The 22,578-nt window shown below is 38.0% G+C and overlaps 1 protein-coding gene across 1 annotated transcript; it reads right to left on the bottom strand.

The window, feature by feature from the left end:
- Window positions 1-18,389: 18,389 nt before the first annotated feature.
- Window positions 18,390-21,985, bottom strand: LOC6579730 (pickpocket protein 28). Its single transcript, XM_002005576.4, has 6 exons — window positions 21,544-21,985; window positions 21,185-21,478; window positions 21,017-21,132; window positions 20,854-20,942; window positions 19,963-20,548; window positions 18,390-19,906 (listed from the first exon to the last, which is right to left on the bottom strand). Exons 1-6 carry the CDS (start codon window positions 21,936-21,938, stop codon window positions 19,620-19,622), a joined length of 1,767 nt encoding a protein of 588 aa, XP_002005612.2. The 5' UTR covers window positions 21,939-21,985; the 3' UTR covers window positions 18,390-19,619.
- Between the last annotated feature and the right edge of the window lie 593 nt (window positions 21,986-22,578).

Genomic DNA, 22,578 nt, shown 5'->3' with positions numbered 1-22,578 from the left:
GCGCTCTCTCTCGCCCTTTATCTGTCTCTGTTTTATTTGAGTTTCTAGTTTTTGTCGCACCGGCACTGGAAACGAGCGAAAATTCTGAGTGGTTGCCAGCTGGGAACTGGCAGTCCACTTTCTTATTCCTATTCCTGCTTCACAACTGACGATATTAACTTGGCTATCTCAGCAATTGCTTTGCACTCGCTACTTTGTAGCTCAGACATTCCTCCACTACTTTCAGCAAGAAAGTATGCTAAAATCTGAACGGGTATGAGCGACCAACAAATGCTCACGTTACTGAGCTAAAGAATAAGCAAAATTATTAAAATAACACTAATTAGTTAAAGAAAAAATGAATATTTATGTTAAATATATATATGGTGGCTGCATATTAGATTTCTAATAAATATTGTTGCATGATGATTAACAATAATAAATAATTTTTAAATATAATAAATAATTTAAAAATATATATATATATTTATTTTTTCGATTTTATTTTTATTAGCATACATATTGAAATGTGGATTTTTATATATATTTAGAATTTGTATTTTAATTATTTTTTTTTTTTTGTATATATATATTAGATTATTTTATTTTAATTATTATGAGGGAACATACATATATACTTTTATTTATTAATCCTCGTAAGTGTTCAAATGCTTCTTTACTTGTCCTGTGTGTGTGTGGTTTTTCTTATGTATATCTATAGTTCTATACTTATAGAGATCATAGAGATCTGCATATATTTTATAAAATAAAAATTATTGTAATTTTGTTGACCTCTTTTCATTACTTTCAACCAAATGTAAATAAATTCTACATTAAGTTACAATTATTCTATAAATAACTCTGAGTAAATATATTATTTAAACATATTTATATAATAGAAAATAAACAAAAACAATTAATAGTTATTTCCCCACAATAATAATTCAATTATGCATTCAACTTATTTCAACAGGCAACAATTGGGTTTCTCGTTTGAGAAGTTTCATTTCAATAGAATCTAAATATTAATCAGAAAATGCCGAGTGCCTCAGCGAGCGTAATTCAATCGAAATATATTGTCTGTCTAGCTCGAGTCCTCGGAGAAAAATAAATAAAGACTGAATGAGTGAGATGCATAGAGAGAGTGAGCGAGGCAGAGCGTATATGAAATGAGATGAGAATGGACATCAAGCTGTCCAAGGCACACACATACACAGAAAAAGAGTGAGAAAGAGAGAGCGAGCGAGAGAGCTAAAAGAAAAATGTTTCATGCCACTCGGATATTTAATGGCGTTCAGTACAAACACAAATATAAAATGTGCTCGAGTACAAACACAAAGCCATAAGTCTACGTGAGAAATCAAAAATGTTGCGATAAGCGCAAGGACTAGAGCCATGTCCTTTGGCACTCCGGCTCCAGTTGTATGCCGTAAGCCAAGCGCCCGGCATTCACGAGTGCGAGTGCACTGCAGGATTATCGAGCACGTACGAAAAAATCGAATCGACTCGAATCGAAACGAATCGAAACGAATTGAGCGGAGCTGCGTTGCGTTGAGTCGAGTTGAGTCAAGCCGAAAACTTCAAATTTAGATTGAAGTGGCTGCCGCGCGACCAATCCACGGCCAGCATACAAAAACGAAAAAGTGACGCAAGCTGGCTAAGCCTCACCTTGTTAGCGGCTTGTTTGCTTTTCAATTTTCGGTCTGAAGCCGAAAACGGCAATAAATCCTGTCCCAAGTGTGCGCCCAAAGTACCCCTAGCATCCTTCACTGGCGCCTCGACTGCAAGTGGAATCCAAGAGCACTCACTGCTGCTCCCCCACCAGCCCCACCAGCCCCGCCAGCCACACAACTCTTTCAGCCTTCCTCTCGCTCTCCACCTCCGCCAGCTGCATAAATTAAAATGTGCCACATGGCATCGACGCCCAACGTCTTGTTGCTCCCAAGATGGATGAATGGTCCACAACTCAGAGCAGTCCCTCCAGCCTCCAGCCTGCAGCCTCCTGCCAGCAGCCTGCAGCCTCCTGCTGCTCGACGTTCAAGCACCTGCATGCGCTCGCATTCAACTCGTTTCACTTTTTGGTCCAACTTAAGCCTCAGCTGCACTTCTTACAATATTTAAAAGTTGGAGCAGTTTTACTTGCACGATTATACCTCTATAGAATGGACTAACAAATACAATTGCAAGCGAAACACTCGACTGACACGACTTTAAAGTGTGTTTAAAGTGTATTCATGGGTTTTTCAGCTTGGCCTGGCTAAGACTTTGCTTCAAGATGGGGTTGGCCAAAAACAAAGCTGTTTTAAGAAGCCTATAAATTGTTAATATTCAATTTTTGCTTTATGTTTGTGGCATTTATTATTTATTAAAAAATAAGTAATTTTTATTACATTTTTAAATGCTGGATGTTTAAATTTTATATTATATTTTTCCTGTCTATCGTTTCGTTGAAATTTGTGTGCCTTGCCTTATATTATATTTCGCTTAAATTTTCTGCTGAAAAACCTTTGACCTTTACTTCTCATGAAACGTGAACTTGACTTTCTGACACATTTCATGTCAATTTTTGCTCACATCTGAGAAAAGGAAGAAGAAGTACATACATATGAATGTATAGATGTATATAGATTATAAATGGTTTATATAATATATATTGCATATACATATATCATGGTATATATTTATATATTGCCAGCTCAAGCCTTCATTCAATCTGCCAGTTTCCTTCTCATCTAACTATAAAATATATCTCTTTAACCACTCCCATTTCATAAATATTCCATGTTTATGGTATGAGCATTATAGACGCCATTCATAGTCTTAGCAGTCTTAAAAGAAAATCTAGTTGAAAGCGTGCGCTGCATATCAAATGGCAAATGAAAATGAAAATGAAAATGAAAAGATGATCAATTATGCAGAGGAATATTTATGTGCCAGCACACACACATACATACATACATATAGAAGTACACATATATTTATATAACCCAGCTCTAGTCAAATGAAATTGAATTTGCGGCCGCTGATGGCATCAGAAAAGCTCTTCGGGCCATAAGCTATTGGCAAGTGAGCTCGTAATTTAAAGTTTACATATCAAAGGCGTTGCCATGAAATCGACTTAATAAAATGAGAAAAATGCCAAAGAGCCGCACGTGTTGTCCATCACTTGAGGCGATTTGCTGGCATCGACAGTCGCTTGACTTTTGGGCGCTGCATTCAAATAAACAATTTATCCGGAGGCCAAGCAGTTGGCACTATTTAAGAGTTGCTCGGACGCTGGTCTAGTGTAATAAATATTGCAGGACTTCATTTGTATGCCAAGCCACGTGTTTTTGTCTATCAGCTCGACATAATAACCTGAGAGAAAGAGAGAGAGAGGAAGAGTGAGGTAGAGTGAGAGAGGGAGAGTGAGAGTGAGCTGGCCCAGCGGTCCAGACACGAAATAATGTGATGCAAATTTCGTGTAATCATATGCAAAGTCGCCTGCCTCAGAGCGCTGTCAGTGTGCTTGAGCTTCATTTGGACACGCAGGCGAAGCAGGTGCTGGGAGCAGGAGCAGGAGCAGGAGCAGGAGTCACATCAACGTCGTCGACGGCAACGAAAGTTTTTACTCTCGACAACTGGGTGATGAGCTGGGAATGATGTTGCTGCTGCAGCAGGAGGCGGCCGCAGCCGCAGCCGCAGCAGGAGGCGTGTCAAGGGTTTACGAGGTCAGTGAGATGTCGAGAGGTCGGCTCCCATGTTCAACACCAGCACACACAAGTGCAAGCCACACAAATATAATGAACTTACGTGCCCACATAAATATTCATTAATTTGCATCAGACTCGACTTCCTTTTTGTTCATTTAAAAAAAAAAAATTTTTTCATAGTCGCTGCAGCAAGTTGGGATCTGCTTGTCGGCACGTGTAATCCGAGGCAGAGCTGACTGCAAGAGCACAGCGGAATCCTTTTCAAAATGGGCTAATGAATGGATCAGCAGTGGCCAGGGCAGCGGGAGTGGGAATGTGGCTTAAATCGTCTATTTGCAACTCGCTGAAATTGTTGCGCGCCCAACCGAAATTTACAGCGCGCGTCTCATTAAAATGTAATTTCTCAACTTGTTACTGAAAAACTTTGATAATGTGGGTCAGGGCCGCACATCATCAGCATCAACATCAGCAGCAGCAGCAGCATCCGCAGCTAGCGAGTCTTCATTTTCGGCTCCAGCTCAGTCCTGCCCCGCCCCTACTGTGCCTCCTCGCACATTTGCTAAATCAACCCCAGCTGTTGAGCTACTCAGGCAGATGCCACACCTTGGGGCTGCAGCTAGGTGCCGCAATTTGTGGCAGCTAGCTATTACCCATCTATCTGGCTATCAAGCTAGCTGTACACGCAATCGGCCTAAATTTGTGATTTCAATTAGCCGCAAAGTGGAAGCGTTAAGTTTTGATTAAATGAAGGGCGTCAACACAATTAGGTCGTCCCTGCAGTTAATTGACATACAGCTGAACAAACATGACCAATGCACCAACGGCACCTGCACTTGCACCCACAACAACAACAACAACAACAACAATTGTAGCAACAACAGAACTGGCACCGTGCAACACGAATCGCTGCGGCAACGCCTGAAACCCGCAACACAAATCTTTAATGGCGAGTCGACCGCATATACGATTGTGGCTGCGGCACAGTGGGACAAAAGCATTGAAACTGTAGTGAAATTTGCAAATCATGGATAGATATTGACAAATGTGGCTAAAGCTGCAGTTTAATTCAAATGTATAAACATTGATATAGTGAAATATTGAAATAGTGTAATGCTGAAGCTAAATAATTTAAAAATACTGATATATAAAATATTAAAAATTAAAATTGGCCAACATAAAAATGTAAAATAAAATACATATATTAAAAAAAGAATATGATATAAAATACATTGTATAATATCAATAGAAAAAGTATTTTTTTGTTTTTTGTTTTTTTTTTATAATTCTTTTAAAAAGAACATAATGTTTAAATATTAAAAAAAAAAAATAAAATAAAATAAAATGAAGGAAATAAAATAAATAAATGTGTATATTAAATAGTTATATAAAAGATTTGAATATAGGAATATTAAATAAAATAATATAATTATATAGAAATATTGAAAAGTATTTTTTATAATACTAGACTGATCTATTCTGGGTTTCATTTTAATAAAACAAGTTTAATATTTATATATTAAATATAGAAATATGTATAAAAATATAATTTAGAATATAATAAAAGAATAATAATAGTATCAAATAGAAATATTATATGTTCAAAAATGTAATGAAATAAGTAAAGTAAAATAATAAAAGTACTAACATTTACAATATCCATTAACAAATTTATTCAATTGAACAAATTGAAATCTTGAAAAATTGAATAATATAAAGGTTTAAAATCATAAGGCTGAAAGCCTTATTTGATTTAATTGTATTTCCTAAAATAACTTAATATGAAATAACTTACCAAGTATACTATTTATTTTAAGTACCATCACAGATTATATGTAAATTTTCGCAATTCTTACCACTGTGCCATGGTTGCTCGAAAGGGGAGGGCGGTCAATTGAGCGCTGGCCGCAAAACTGTATTGAAATTTGCGGTCAATGCAAAACAAATTCCAACTCCATTGAACGGCTGGGTAAACAGGACTTTAGTGCCAAGAAGGGACGACTGCAAGAGGCGGGGCACAGAGGACGATTGGACGACTGGACGATTGGTCGAGGCGGGGCCATGAGTAGGTTGTGAATCGTCGTTGAGTGAGTGAAAGCCAATTGCGAATTGTGTTTTCAATTGATTTGCTTGAAATTGCATTTGGCTCTGCAATGGCAATGGCATTAGCAAATAGGCCGCAATCGAGGGGCCAGTCAGCCTGTCAGCCAGTCAGCCAGTCGATCCGTACTCTGCGGTCGCCTCTTAATCAAAGAGCCCGAACAGTGAATCAGCAAGGCGAGTGGAAGGCCCCTGGACAAATGCAAAAAGACAGGCATTCCTAATTTATAGGCAACATGGCATTAAGTTAATTATTAATGCTCGCTCCCCCTCCCAGTTGGGTCTTGAAGCATGTCCATCTTGTCGTCTGCCCCGCATATAAAAAGGTGGAGTCAAGTAAAGTGAAGCGGAGGCTGAGTGACTACGACTAGGAGGAGAGCGGGACACAAAAAGGACAAAGCTCCACTCCCAAGTGTTGTTCTTTAATTTCAAAGTGATAAAAAATTAACACGACAGCGAAAGCAGCTCGACCCGCCCCAAGGGCTGTCCAAAATACACACACACACAACAGTACACACACACACTAGCACGCAATGAGAAATGGCCTCTTATTGGTGTCTGCGACTGCCATTAGTGCGTCCGCCTTGCTCGGAACGCCAAATGTCCCGCATCCGGATCCGCACACTTGAGGTGAGAACGCAGTCCGGGTCGAGTCCTGCGTGGGGGCGTGGGGGTGGGCGTGCTTTAGCTGTCAGCTCGGGAAATGATTTATATTTGTTATTAAATCTGCAGCAGCATTTGAATACTGTAGCCCTGGCATTTGATTGCTATTATTTGCCGACAGAATGGGGCCAATGGTGCCAGCCGTGGGATTTGCCAGAGGTCGTAAAGTAGCCTCAAGATCCCAGAGTCAGAGACCATATTGAAAAGTTGCAATCGTAGCCGTGCGCCTGTCCCGTCTGTCCAATTGACAAATGGAAATTCGCACAAATTTTCACGATGGCCTGCGCTGCTTTAAGGTTTTCCCTTCTTAAAGCGCCTCAAGCCTGGGAATCGCAAAGCAATCTTGATTAGGCGCCAGCAGGAGGCGCTACTGTGTGTGCTGCGGCCAAATATCAATCAGGCTAACAAGTCGCACACACAGCTGCCAGCTGCTCACCAGTTCCACTCGGAGTCGAAGCTGTCATCTATCACTTGGCCTGCGGGTCTCGCTGGCCTCGAGGGTCTGGCTACGAAAATCATGTTTATTTAGTGGATTTGCTCAGTTCTCCAGTTGGCGACCCGAATCGATTGACCGGCAGCAAATATGTGTGCACCCATTTAAGAACCAAATCAATTTCAATTATGCATAATAATATAAATAATTGAGGATTTATATGGAAATGTCATAGTTGCACAAATTGCTACGAGCGACGTTCCATGGGCGAGTCGAGCTTCACGTTCCCATTCAGCATTTGCATACAAACGATAGACCTAAATATATACATACATATTTTTTTGCTTCTGCTTTTGCTTGCTGCTGTATATATTATATTTCTTCTCATTTTTGGTCCTGTCTCTAATCTCTCCCTCTCTCCCTCTCTCCCTCTCTCTCCGTCTCTCTCTCTCTCTCTCTCTCTCTCTCTCTCTCTCTCTCTCTCCATCTCATATGCACATTTGATGCCTTTATTGCCCAGAGTATTTCACACGAACGCTCTCGTTATTGCTCCCTAGGCACAGTGTCTCAAAGTAGGCCAAAAATTGCTGGTAAATATATTTGAAGTCTCCTAAGAGTGCTCTCATGCAAATATACGTCCGTGTATTGGTGTGTAATCTATATATGGAATGGCTTATGGTTTGAGCAGCTGCTAAGGTTGAGTGAGCTTAAGCGAAAGTAAATTGGGGCAAATAGGAGAAAATATTTGAAAGAATTATTTATTTTTCTATTTATATACGGCAGATTTATTTATTTTTATTTTTTTTTTACCTGTTCCATTCTGTGGAAATCGAAGAATTATATATTTTAAATTGCAATTTTATATTGTATATATAATTATAATTTAATTTCTTATTAATATGTTATACTCTGTAGAGCTTAAAGAATTTTTCAATTTTTATTAAATTTTATGGAACCTACAAAATAATGATTAATAAAGAATTATTTATTGTAAAGCATGTATATTCAAGATTATTTGTATTGCTTATATTATTTATGTTTTAGAGATTAGAATTTATATAAAATTAAAGCCAACTGGCAACTGGGGCTTTTAAATATTTAAATATAATTTTTTAATTTTATTATTAATTAATTTCTTATTCTTATTTTACATTCCTTATAACTTAATACTATGAATATCAGAATTATTTATTATTAATATTAAATTAATTTAAACTTCATATTTAAAGGTATTAAAATTATATTATTTAATTATTTAATTCTTCTTGAACTCAAAAATTGGAATTTCTAAATTAATTTAACAGTCATCCATAAATATTTTACACATAACATTTTCATAGAACACCTGCTCAAGGTGCTCCATTCACCTATCCCTAATTGAACACACCTCGTTAAATAGCTGAAAATGGGTTTTATTGCTTTTGCTGAGTTCCCCTAGCCCAGTTTCTAATTCAATAAGGCGCAGCCCGCACCACTGTGCCGCAATTGCCAATCGCCTTAACACGGCAATGACTGGGCGTATCGTAAAAAAGAACGGCTCGCTTGAGGTGCAAAAATATAAAAATAAAAATAAACAAAATATAAAAAGGGGAAAAACTGAAAAGCAAATCATAATCGTCTAACAAATCAAACTTATGTGCGTCGGCAAAGCCAGCGTTTATGGCATGGCAGCAGATCCGGGCAATAACAGCAATAACACAACTGAGCTGCCTCTAATCCCGGCGCAGACATCAGCCCGCAGCAGCAGCAGCAACAGCACAGGAGACGCACAGCTTGGCCATTATTTGATTTGGCTACAAAAGGACACTGGGGAAATACTCTGAAGAAAGCGCAGCGCCAAATGGCCGGGCACAAAGGGCTGCTTGGCAAACTTATAGTTGATAAGTCTTTTAGCGCCTCGCACATATACATATACATAGATGATTGACTGAGTCTGACTGACTGACTGAATGATTGATGATCAAGGCTAAGCATTGTCAGAGCTAGATAGCTCAAGGTTTTGCTGCATTTGATTTATGTGATGCAGATGTGATGCGTGGGCAACGATGCGGGTTTTAGTTATTATTTTATATATTATTTATTTAAAGATCACTAGAGTCAAGGGAATAAAAGATATATGCTTAAGTTACTCAACTATTTGTATTAATTTAAAAATATCCATGAAAAATATAAGTGCATAAGTCAGAATTTTAACTTTGATAAAATCTGATAGCGACCCTATTGGAGTATACTCTATTCAGCTCTTGACCGAGCAGGCAAACTGTCTAAAATTCAAGTCATAAACCGTTTTTTTCCTCGCTAAATTAAATTTACCGCTAATCGCTATTAAATTGATGCATGTAATGCGCATATCAGCGTGTTTGTACATCATACCCGGGCAATATCAACACATCAATATTAATAATCGCATTCATTGAGGCTCTACACATGTTTACTTAGCCAGCTGTCGACAGAGCCGCGAGCTGCCTCACGGGAACTGAAAAAACGGGCCAAGAAAAAATAAAAAATAAAAAAGAAAACAGCTGAAGTAAAGCGCAAAAAAGTTGCTCCACGCAGCACGTGATGTCGCTGGTAAAAGTTTGTGTTATCCATTTTGTTATTTATTTTGTTTTTTATCTGCCATTTGTAGCTGCAGGCATCTGCAAAAAAAAAAAAAAAAAAAATGTCATCAATATGATGCCAATGTCTCAAGTTAAGGCAATTTCCGAGAGACATCAATAGCAGCCGCAGACCACGAGCGTGGCTGCTCGAATGGGGCAAGTGGAGGGGGGACATGTATAGCAATAATATATAATTAAGAATCGAATTACAATAAATATTTTTCAATATTTTCAATTTATTACAGGGTATTTGCTCAGCAAGCCAAATTTATCAGATGCTGCAGTTGTTTCGATACATTTTTGATTGCACTAATACTAACATGCGCATGGAAAGATAGGTCAAATGTAAAAGAGAGAGATAGAGACAGAGAGAGGGAGAGAGAGAGAGAGGCAAGTGCTTGTTCAGCCGCTGGATATTGTGCAGCGATGCCATTCTCGCAATTACCCAGCCAAGAGAAACACTTCAGCAATTCATTGTTGCCAAACTGTCGTTTCACAGATTTTTGCATAGTTTCACGGTTGAAAGTGTGTAAGCCAGGCCAGCTCTGCATAGAAATCGGTGCCCATTTGCCATATGCCGGCAGGCAGCGGCGTGAGTGGGGGCGGATGGAGTGAAGTGGAAGAGAGAGAGGGTGGGAGAGAGGAAACGAGGCCTGGCATTTACACAGTCGGATGATTTAGATAAACAAGACATGAGCTGTCACAGAAAACAAAAAACAAGATGGAGAGCGAGAGGGAAAGTAAGCCAGCAAAGTGTGCTCAGTGATTGACCAATAGATACCCTATAAATTCTTATAAACAAATTAGATTATCTATATATAAATTACACATATTAATATGAGGTATATTTAAGTTAAGTAGAGAGTAGCTACTTATATATGACAAATTATTTGCTAAAGATAGGGCAATTGAGTCACTAATATAGCCTAATGTAGCCTATTCTCTAATCTCTACATTTATCAATTGATGGCCACATTAATCTACTTGTCACTTGGAATCTCATATGCCCCACTCCACAAACTTGGCCACAGAGCATACAAAATGGAAAAGGAAGCTGCAGCTGAGAGAGACACAGATACACAAAGAGAAAGAGAGAGAGAGAGAGAGAGAGAGACAGTAAGAGACAGAGACATCGGCAAGCAAAAGTAGTAGTTATTATTACGCAGGATAAAGCAAAGAGATTAGGACAAATCTGTGATTGTGACTGCGTCGGGGCAGTCAGTCGGCACTCGGCAGTTGGCACTCGGCAGATGGCAGATGGAATTTCGGTTTTCGGGTCTTTTTCTGGAGGCCAGTGCAGTCAGCAAAAACCGAAATTCGAATGATTTAATTACAGTTAATTGTGCGTTTCATTTGATTGACTTTCGCATTGGCGAGATTCACAAATTAATGCAGCACAACTGGCTAAATCAATGGCCAAGCTTCAATGGCTAATTGAAAAACTAAAATCAGCTTAAATTGTTCATAAATGATTTGTGGGCTGGCTTGACTATGGAAATCTATCAGTGCACAAGCGCAGCACAATGGAAATTTGGCATTGTTATAATTTAATAAATTTATTCATTGAATTTATTATTTAATAAATCTGTGCCAGATTCATGCGACCATGCAGCATAATTGGCTTTATAAATTAATTACAGTGAAGCTAGTGCAAAAAACTTGCAGATTTTCATGTGTGATAATCAGTAAACGCATTATTATGTTGTAAACCATATTTATTAAACGCATTATTGTATTATAATCAAAAAATCTATTAGTATATTATTCAGATAATGTATAAAAGATTTACAGCGCCTAAAACTAATTCTAGAACTAACTAGCTATAAAAAAATAAAATAAAAAAAAGTAGCTGTAATATTTTTGTTTATTTTTTTTAATGAATTTTACTTCTGTTTTTATTTATTTTATGCATTTTACTTCAGTTTTATAAAGAAAATTTCATAAAAATAATTTAAATTTAAATTTAAAATTTTTATGCTAAATGAAAGGAAATTCAGCTATATATATTAATTATTATACATATTTATTTCAGCTATAATGTCAAATTTAAATCAATTAAATTCCCATTCAAATTCTTATTAGCATTCTCTCTGAATACTGAATCAAAGCTGAGAACAGCAAAGCTCAAGTGGAACGAGAGTCTAGCTCTATCTGAGCCGAGCAAACTTTATACTTTCATACATAATATATAAGTTTGGGGAGGAGTTCGAAGTGTTTCGAGACAAGCAGCATAATTTTTTAATGAATAAGTTTTGCTTCAGCCTAATTAAAATCTTAACTAAGACCAACAGATTTAGCAAAATTATGTTCATAATTATTTAAAGGCTTTAAATATGTTATGCAAAATGCAAAAATTACATAAAAGTTGGCCAATATGAAAAACAAAAATATTGTTGAAGGCGACTAGCTTTTAATATAAACCAAATTTTTTTTAAATGTGGCATTTTATCAATAAAAAAAGTCTGATTATTAATCTTGAAATTAAAAAAAGTTAAAATATTCGAAATGCGCCTTAGAATTTTTCATAATTTTAAAAAGTAAAGTCTTAACCTAAGAATTGCATTTTAATTTTTAAGCTCGATTATTTACCTTAGAGGAAAAATAGTAATAATAATCAAATTAAAAAGCCAATGTTATTTTAAGACATTTTTTCATAATTCTTAAAAGCCGATTATTAATCTGAAAATAAAATATATATTTTTTTAAATGCGTATTAAGATATGATCTTTTTTTTCTAATTTTTCCAAGTTGCTTATGCTGAATGAAAAGAAACTAAAAGCTAAGATTGTCATTGGTATAAATCAAAATAAATATATAACTATATTTAGGATTAAGATTTAAGAATTCGTTAGAGTCAGATTAAATCTTCTTAAGTAATATGTAATATGAATAATAACATATAATATAAATTTAAGACTCTCGACATCCTATCAAGTGCCTTCAGTTCAGTTTTCTTTCATTATTACGCATTTCGCAGCTGTGCAACCTGTTGGCGGGTGGCAGACGTGGCTTGTGCTTGGCTTTGATGGCCGTGCAAAACTGACTTCCCAAGACAGTTATGGGGCAGCACTCGAGTGCGAGTGGCAGCGTCCAAGTGCGGATGTGGATGCTGCTGTGCTCCTCGCTGCAGCTAAATTGCGAGTCTGCGCTTGGCGCTTGAAGCAGGCAGGCAAATACTGGGAACACTTTGGGCTGTCCGCTGGTTAGCATGTGCTTTGCTTAGCCACATGCACTCGAGATAATTCGTCTGATAATTAACAGAGTCGGGTGATCAATCTTGTCCGAGCTCCAGTCACACTTTACGATTTTAAATACTTAAACCCCATTACAGTGCATACCAAAAGTCAGCTCGTAATAATGAAATATTATAAAGCGCATGGAAAATTGTGCTGGTTGGGTGTTTAGCCCTTTGCTTGTGCCCCAGTCCGTCCGCCTGTCCATCCGCCAGTCCAGCTGTGCGTCCGTGCGCAATTGTGGGATTAGCCTAATGAGGTGTGCTGGGCGCCCAGTCAGTGGCTGTCTGATTGATGGTCATGATTATTCAGCCTGACAGGCTTACCAGTTGTCCCTCAATTCCGCAATCTCTACAGATCCCACCCACCCACACACACACACACACGCACACAGGTCTGTCCTGCCAAGCGGTGAGACCAACGACAAACACGCTCCGCACATACGGCGTATGAATTATCTGGCCGTAACCGAAATACATTTCGAACCGTGGCCAAATGACGCGTCGCCCACGGCGATGTTTGCATGTGTAAAATTACCCAATTCCAAATGCATTTTGCTGCATTAGGCGGTGCGGCGTGGGTCGTGGCTGTGGCTGTGGCTGTGGCCGTGGCGACAAATTTCCATATTTGCAACGTATTTTCGTTAGCTGCCGCGGGCGTCTGTGCGACGCATTCTTCGAACCCTTTTTTGGCTTACCTGCGCAAATATTACAGGTGAGCGGGCGGGGCGGCGGTGGGTGGCGACTTGTTATTACTGTCAGCCATTTTATGGGCGGCGAAAGCTCGCTTGAAGGTTCCATTAGCCAAGCGCCTAGAGACGAGCATTTGGCAGCCGAATATTGCGCCCTAAGTGGCTGCCATTAAATTCAATGCCGTGATCCACATCTTTTGTGCCAAACAAGTTTATTCACTTAACCGCAACGGGAAAAAGTTGCATAAACGAGCAAGTTTAAGAGTCCCTCAAAAGGAAGAGCTCTCAAAAAATATCAGCAATTGAAACAGAATGATTACAGGGAAGAGGTAGAGCGAATAGACAGACAGAGAATAATTCTCTTCCTTTATGGGCCATAGAAAAGGCAATAGTTGCGAGTGGTCAAGAATGGGACAATGGAGAGAGGGAGAGAGAAGGAGAGAGAGAGAGAGAGGGAGAGTGAGAGAGAGAGGGAGAGTGAGACAGAGAGAAAGAGGCAAGTAGAAAGCTTCGCAGTATATCTATATTTGTTTATTAAATATAAACAAATTATAATGGACTATGTGTATGATGCAGAATTATATATAATATATGTGACCATAAACATATAATATAGTTAATATATATATTTTATATGAAATGAAATTAATTAATTCCTAAATATCAACAAATTATGACGGTCTGTATGCAGGATATATGAAAAATATATATAAAATAGTTAAATATATATTTTAGTTTAAATCAAATTATCAAAAAATTGTTATGGTTTGTATGTGTGAATCAGGTATGTAAGTATACGATATATATTTACATATATAAAAAATTAGCAGATCAAGAAATGTCTATTAGTTAATCTACATCTTTTTGTCTGTCTGTCTGCAGCAAAGTACATCAATATTTACACACATACATACATATATTTAAGAGAAAAACTAAGCTCGAGCACTTGAAACAGTAGAAAGTGCTCTCAGTTGCTTACTCCTCTCAGATCGTGTGTCAAATCGAACTCAGGCCAAGGTCACAGAGCTCAGCTCGAGAGCTGAGTTCGAGTTCGATGAGAGCAGCATGGGCCCTACATAAAGGCAGGTCTGCTGCAGCTCAAGTTCAGTGGTGTTTCGAATTTGTTGGTGATCAGTTCTACAGTGCAGGGCTCCTCTTCTTCTTCTTTGTCTGGTAAATATATTTTGTTATATTATTAGCACTACTATACTAATACTAAGTACATATACTATACTACTATATATAGAAATACTAATAATAATAATTTTATTTCTTAATAGTTTTAAGACATTGGTTCATCACAATTAAAATTAGATTTTTACAAAGTTAGTGACTTGTTGTACTTAGCATTAATATATAACTCTTTATATGTTGCACAAGTATGTAAAAACCTTTTGTTCTATTTCTTGCATTAATAAATAAATTAAATTGGTACATATATTATAATTCGTTTAAAAAAGTTTTGTAAATTGTATCAAATGTTTTATTCTGCACTTTATAATATTTATTAATAATTATATTATTATGAAAATGTAAATGGTATAAATATTATGTGCTCAATAATAAAATTTTGCATTTAACAAAATAAAGCTGGGCACTTTATAATATTTATTAATAATTATATTATTATGAACATGTTTAATGGTATAAATATTATGTGCTCAATAATCAAATTTTAGATTTAACAAAAAAAACTAAACGGCCTAAAATCCCTGATTTTCCATGCAACTTTCAATTTACTCATTTCATTTTTATATACAATTTCTTTACAAACAGATATGCAAATGGTATATGTACATACATATATCCAAATACATATATGTATATACCAATATGCTTACCCAAAAAATTTCATTGCAAGCTGCACTTAAAATTATTTAGTTGACTTGTGAGTTTTGTGACATTTTTATCCATGTGTGACTATATATTTATGTGCATGTATGTATGCATGTGTATATGTGCCCTGTATATGTGCATATTTGTCTGCATGTTAACATGGCTGTATGTCTGTGTGTGTGTGTGTGCATGTTTGTGCTTTTGCACTATCATTATTGAGGAAAACACATCATAAAATATGAACGAACATTTCCGAAGCTCTCAAGAAGTTTTAATTGCTTTTCCGCATGCAACTTATGGGCATATGCAGCACCCACATGAATGTACATCCTTATAAGTAGAATTTGAACAAGCCTTCAGCAGCCGCAGCCCCAGCCGCTCAACGACCTACCCCTCATCCACACGGCATTCGTATTAGTCTGCCCATTCCATTCGGAGGGGCAGAGCCACGTGCCAGGAATGCTGTGCATTGCTCCTCCTGCACATTAACGAACGAGCGAACGAACGAACGAACGAACGAAGACATTCTCTCCCACAACAGCTGCACAACAACTTTGGGACTTTGTGCATAACGTAGCCATAAAGGCGCACACTAGCTCAGCGAGAATGTCATAAAGTTGACAATGCTGAGGGCTGCCAAGGTGCGCCGTATACCTCTGGATATGTAGCATAACAAGCTGACATCAATTATTTATATCTTAATCAAACCCGACCCACATACAGCCCCATGGCCACAGCTTCACAGTCTTGACAACTTGACAACTTTACCAGCAACAAATTGGATGTTAATTACTCGAACTCATGTGCAACTACCTCCCCCCCCCCACTCACCTCCTTCCCCCATGAAACTTGCAAATTATATTGTCTGCCCATTCATACGAAATGGCATATTAAATAAATGCTTCAATCTGCTCGAGTTCAGTTTCCATTTCCATTTCCGTCTCTCTTTCTGTTGCTGTCTCTGTTTTTGTTTCTTTTTCTTTTTCTTTACGTTTTCTGTTTCCGTTTCATTTTGCACTTTTCCACAAATAGTAATAGCATAATTTTTCATTGAAGGACCAAAGCTCTGCGCGAGGACTCGTTAAAGCAGAGCAGCAACTGCCATTGGCTCTGTAACAGCATCATAAAGAATTGAATTCAGTTTTGTTCCTGACATTTATGGAGCTGTGGCTGTTGCTTGTATAGAATTCCATGAACACGTCGTAATCATTTGCGCCAGTTGTCTTATCGTTGAGCTGGCTTGGTTTTACTTTAGCTAAACCACTCACCCACCGCCGGGTCGTCCTGCTGCTCCTCTAGCTCAGCTTGCCCTGGTTTCTGTTACAATTTTAGTTGTTGTTAGTCTCCTTTTTGGCCACATTGTTGACTTGCTATAAAAACACGAAGCAAAAACATAAACCAAAAAAAAAAAAAAAAAAAAAAAAAAAAATACTCAGATGCATTGCACGTGGAAGCATCAAGCGCTGCAATTTCACAAATTGTCTTGAAATGCAAGAATGCATTTCATTCCTTTCGCAAAATCCAGCAACCCCGCCTAGCCACGCCCACTTGCCGCTTACCCGCCCACTTATCAGCACGCACTGCACCACAGGCAGCTGCTGGCCGGAATTATGAGAGTGGGCCGAGCCACGCCTAGCACTCACCCACACTGAATTGTTGCTGATATTCACACAGAAAGAGACACAAATCAAGCAGCTGCGAGGGCGGCTTGAAGAGTTACCAAGACACTTTACTATCACTTATTGGTATGACTTTTTGTTTACTATACTTCATTGTGTGGGTAAAATACTAAATGTAAAAAGAATACAATATGAATAAAATACTAAATGTAAAAAATTCTGAATTTAAATAGCACGGAAAAAATAAATTTGTCAACGAAAATTAAATTAAAACAAAATATATATATTGTATAATAAACAAGTAAGAAAGCTCTAGTCGAGACTGCTCGACTACGAGATCCCCTGAACCCTTGGAGCAATAGATATTTCAATACTTTTTCGCGACTTTCAGCTTACACAAGAAACACGCACACACACACACACACACGTACGTACGCACACACAGGTAAACATACACACACACGCATAAAGACACACATACACACACACACACGCATACAGACACAAACGCATACACACACACACACACATACAAGCAACCACGCATAAACACGCATGGGCTGCAGTGTGCGCTTACTATGAGAACTTAATTGTTTAATAACTTTTTTTATGGACGTACGATCTTCATGAAACTTTTAGATTATGATTATAACATGAATATGCATATAATTGCCAAAGCACAAGTCTCTAGTATTTGAAATACGCTTTTTACAAAAGTGAGGGTGAGGGGGTGAATTTAGAGGTGGGGGGTAAATTTTAACAAAAACCGAAATTGTATAAATTGCATATAAGCATACATTAAAAATTTGGAGACTCTAGCAATAAAGGTGTAGAAGATATAATTTTATAACTGTGTTTCGATAAGGTTTTTTATCGATAAAAAAATATCGAGATGAGTTATCGATTTTTAATGATAAACTTGATATGCGCGCTGTAATTACGGACATTTTAAAAAAAATTTGAAGTCTCTAGCTCTTATATCTTCTGAAATCGACGCGTTCATACATACGGACAGACGGACAGACGGACAGACGGACAGACAGACGGACAGGGCCAAATCAACTCAGCTCGTCACCCTGATCAAGAATATATATACTTTGTGGGGTCTGCCACGCCTCCTTCTCCCTGTTACATACATTTCAACAAAACCATTATACCCTGATTTCCCATTGAAAATGGGTTCAGGGTATAATAATAAAAAAAGTATATATATTACAAATATGCATGTTTAATAATATAGATATATATATTCACGAACTAACAAACAAAATATATCAAAACAAACAAACAAAGAAAATTTTTATAAAAATGTTTAAAATAAAATTAAAAAAATTAAAATGAAAATATACACACATATTTATTTTTAAAACGTAATTTGATTTACTGTTAATATTTTTATAAAAAAAATCAAAATACTAAAAATTTGCAATTAGTCTTTAAAAAATATTTATCTTGTATAATAATTTATAGCAATATAGGTTTATAATTAGAATATAATTGCTTCCGAATTGTATTCATAAACATTTTAAATATTTATATATTACTACATATAAATATAGTCTTAAAAATAAAAGTAAAATAAATTGTAATTGAACTGCATGCAACAACTTTATATTAGATAATTAAATAGCTGTTGTTATAGCTACCCAAAATAGTATCACTCTTGCTTGATCAACCTTTTATTTTGATATACATATTTCCATCAAACTCCCAGTACTCATCGAGCAGCCCTCAAATTAAATGTATATTTTCCTGTATGCACTTATGTGTGTCTGAACAAAATTAGTCACTTTGTGTGTGGGTCAGCAATTACCGTTGAGGCATAAGTATGCCAGGTCTTCTAGAGGCTCTGGCCTAGGGAAGAGCCGTCCGTACTCGAGCGTTAGCCCAGTTTCTCGACTCTGACAGAGTGGCCGTGCTGCTGGTGGCACAATGGCAAGCCATAAGAGTGCTGCTGCGCTCGAGTGTTGTGCAGCACAGGACAAGACAGCACGGCTCCAAGGGCAAGTTAAAGCGCTACGCAGATACAGAGGTACAACAGTACACGAACTGTTGGCGGGCACTGTGCGCACATCTAGTGAAAGCAATTACGCAAAATGCGCTTATATTGGCATCAAATATAATAAAATAATAATAATAGCCACAGCAGCACAACGGCGAGCCACTACAACTGTACATTATTTTGGCCAAAGGACTTGCTTCTATTTCCGCACTTCTTTTTCATAAGGAAACTCTTAATTGCAAACAGCATTCGGGCTGCGAGCATCTGCTGCCAAACCCATAATTTAGAAAGTGACTTAGTTTTACTAGTCTAGAATGCCCGAAGATGGCTCACACTGTACAGTGGGTGCTTTAAGTATACGGACTTTGTATAACTTCGCATAATTAATATTTGCATATTTAACCATTTCGATTACATTACACTCGGAACTGAGGGACCCTCTGCATGACATTCAAGTCTTTGTTGTTCCCTTGGCCCCCCTCACAGCTGCGACAATAACTTGAAGTGTAATTGTGGTGCATTATTTAATATTAAATAGATGAATGACCAAGCGCTTGTTGCTCGGCTTGGACTCTACTCTATATATATATAGTATTCAGGCCTTTATCAAATATGCACATAAGGTAAAGACTTAGCAGGCACTGTAGAGCCATGAAAGCATATATATTATGTAGTTGACTTTTGCCTAAGAGTAGAACATTTCTAGTTAAATTTAAAGCTTTAAACTCATAGACTCAAATGTAGATCTTCACTCAGTCATCACCCAGAGCGCTCTTAGTACTTATATTTATCTTTAACTAAAAGTATTTTTGCATTTTTGCCACGTGGCTGCATTTTGTTTGAAGACATGCCCTTAGGATACAGTTCCCTTGTATGCCATACTAGATTATCTTGGTTCAGCTGCTGTTTAGAGGGAGTTCGCTCAATTCTGGGTAGCTTCTTGCTGCCGTATTTCCAAGCTATAAGCTCCGATAGGGGTTTCAATACCAAGAAGTAAAGCATTTCAGCTATGGAGATAACGCTGAAGCCCATAAAGAGGCCCATGACGCCGCCAATGTTAGCTGCAAGGAAATATTATATGAATGTAAAGAGAGAGCTCTATATATGTACGGCTTACACAAGAACTCCGTGAAGCCAATGTAGACATTTTTTATACTGCCATAGTATGCCGACTCGCGATAGTATAAATGCATGACGGCAATATTATCCAGTAGATAGCTTTTGTTCATGCTGGCCACGACCCTATTGGCCAGCTTGAAGTCCCGCTTGGCCAGTGGGAAATACAGCGAATCAGCCGTATAGGTCAAATCGAAACAGCTAGGCAGACACTCCTTTCGGCACCTGTCCGACCTGTGTTCATTCTCTGGTAGATTCGCCTGGTGAATGCACTCAGTATCCTTGACGCCGCACACACTCGCATTCTTGTAGATGAGCGGGTAGTTGTGGGGAATACAGGTGCAGGCCTGGTACAGGTATTGGGCAATGCACTCCCTCTCACAGTAATTGTGCGTGTAGACCCGGTGGTAGAGCAGCTCCTTCTCGTCATTGAACACACACTGACGATCCTGCCGCGATATGCTGCGAAGCGCTGGCACCGCCTCCGACATGCTGACCGCGAGCCGGAAGTTCGTCTCATAGCCAATGCCCAGCACAAGGCCCTCCTCCTTGACATTGGGCGTTGTAATGGGATTATGGAAGAGGACCTGCAAAATGTGTGAGAACTTTGTGCTACATCCATGTTATCTATGAGAAAGTTTGTCCATGTAAATAAAGCTTAGAGAGCTCATGGAGACCTATATGATAAATAATTTATTTGAATTCATTTTCTATATAATTGAAATGAAATTTGATCTGATATTATTGATATTTAAAACATTTTTATAAGAAATATTAAATGAAATTAATAGTTTTTAAGAGATATTTATGAATAGTATGAAAATTTCAAGAAGTTTGGGTAAGTAGTCAATACATTATAATAATAATAATAATAATTGCCATATATACCAACCTTAAAACCAGGTCCATTCGTCGAAGAGCAGTAATATTCGCTCAGCTGCGCATCCAGAACCAGAGTAAAGCCCATTGTAATGCCCGTGCCTGATAATGAATAAAGGGATTCAAGCAGATACTAACTATAATATAATTCTGATATATATGTTTCAAGCATATACCAGCTCCCGGCAGTGGATAGTGGTGTTTGGGCAGTTTCGCGGGATAGCCCGCTTCGGGATTCCAAGGCACAGGCTGATATCCAAGTGCTTCAATATCGCTCATTGACTCAACTTGGCTAAGATTAAAGGTTAGTGGTAAAATGGGGAATCCGAACTCTCCTCACTTACTGCGATTTGTATATAAAGTGAGCGGGCAGAAAGTTAAAGACACAGCAGAGGCCCTCATCAGTGAGGATAAGACGGAATATTTCGGCGCAGGGCGCTACATGTCCATTGAATCGGCAGTATCGCAGCATCTGGTGGCAGGGCTGGGAATGATTCTTGACAAAGTCGGTGATCTTTAAGGTGTTGCTGCTGTTGACAGTCGTGTCCCAGGCCCTGTTGTCCGCCTCAGTGCTGTGATAGACCCGTTCCGAGCGTGGATTGCAAAGGACCTTCATGACATCGTACTCAGGCGAGCCCCTGTTGCAGTTGCCAATCAGCTAGACCTCAGATATATGTATCTCTCTCTCTATATATAGACTTACTCTCTGTATTGCAAGACTTTGCTGCGCTGAAACTGGTTCATGTTGCAGACGGTGACAGCCGGAAAGGGCACCTTCCGTATGGACGTGGCATGTGGACTGATGCCGATGATGACGGGCGTGCTAACCCACTTGGCATAGATGTTCGAGATCAGCTGGCAGGTCATCGCAAGGGCAGCCACAAAGGCAATCAGGAAAAAGGATCTGCAATTTGTCCTTAGCAATAGTATCCGACTTAAACCAACTACCGATGCTTGCCTCTCCCAGATGTTCAGCTCCGAGTCGCCCACGAATTTCAGTCCATGCAATCCGGTTTCCTTCAGAAACACTTTCAAACTTTTCTTAAAACTATGCTGCAAGAGCGCGCAACTTTTCCGACTTTTCTGCTTGGCCTCCATTGCGACCAGTGTGGACTATATAAAGTCTGTCCACAGTTCTCAGCTACTTATAGCCAGGCACTTGCTGGACATTGAGCGATTAAGCCAGGTAATTACTTAAAGGTATCTCCGTGAATAATAATTAAAGCCTTTTATTGATTGCATCATTTGAGGCAATTGCCCTGATTGGTTTCTGTGGTTTCAGTTACGCTCGCTTAAGCCGCTAATAAAATATTCAATACGCATTTCACTCAAATCACTTATGTATTAATTACTGCATGCACTGGATTTGTGTGGCTCGAAATAGTTAATGGGTATATATAAATAAATATATACATATATATGATACTGATATGTTAATTTTTGTCGGTCATCAATGTAAAATATCTGAGTGTGAATTTTGTCAAAATAATTTTGCTGAGCAATCAAAAAATTTTGCTGATGCTCTTCTATGCGCTTCTCATGAATTAAAAGAGGTATTTATATTGTAGTGCTCGCAAATTAATAATGCCTTTTTTTACATCACTTTTCAATTCTTTTCTAGTTATGACTCTCTCTCTCTCTCTCTGTTTCACTCCCTCTGTCTCTCTTTCTTTGCCTCTCTCTCGTTTCCCCTATTTTTACACCTTTAACTAAATTGATTAAACTTTTTGAGCATTCA

Source organism: Drosophila mojavensis, unplaced genomic scaffold (assembly GCF_018153725.1).
Source record: "Drosophila mojavensis isolate 15081-1352.22 unplaced genomic scaffold, ASM1815372v1 contig_80, whole genome shotgun sequence".
Lineage (NCBI taxonomy): Eukaryota > Metazoa > Arthropoda > Insecta > Diptera > Drosophilidae > Drosophila > Drosophila mojavensis.
This window is presented reverse-complemented; position numbering and strand designations above follow the sequence as displayed.

Excerpts from the sequence above, each read along its gene's own strand:
- LOC6579730 (XM_002005576.4), bottom strand. The coding sequence starts at position 21,938 with ATGGAGGCCAAGCAGAAAAGTCGGAAAAGTTGCGCGCTCTTGCAGCAT. Across the intron at positions 20,549-20,853 it reads CGAATGGACCTGGTTTTAAG|GTCCTCTTCCATAATCCCAT; the intron begins GTTGGTATATAT and ends CACATTTTGCAG. Across the intron at positions 19,907-19,962 it reads TGGCTTCACGGAGTTCTTGT|CTAACATTGGCGGCGTCATG; the intron begins GTAAGCCGTACA and ends ATTTCCTTGCAG.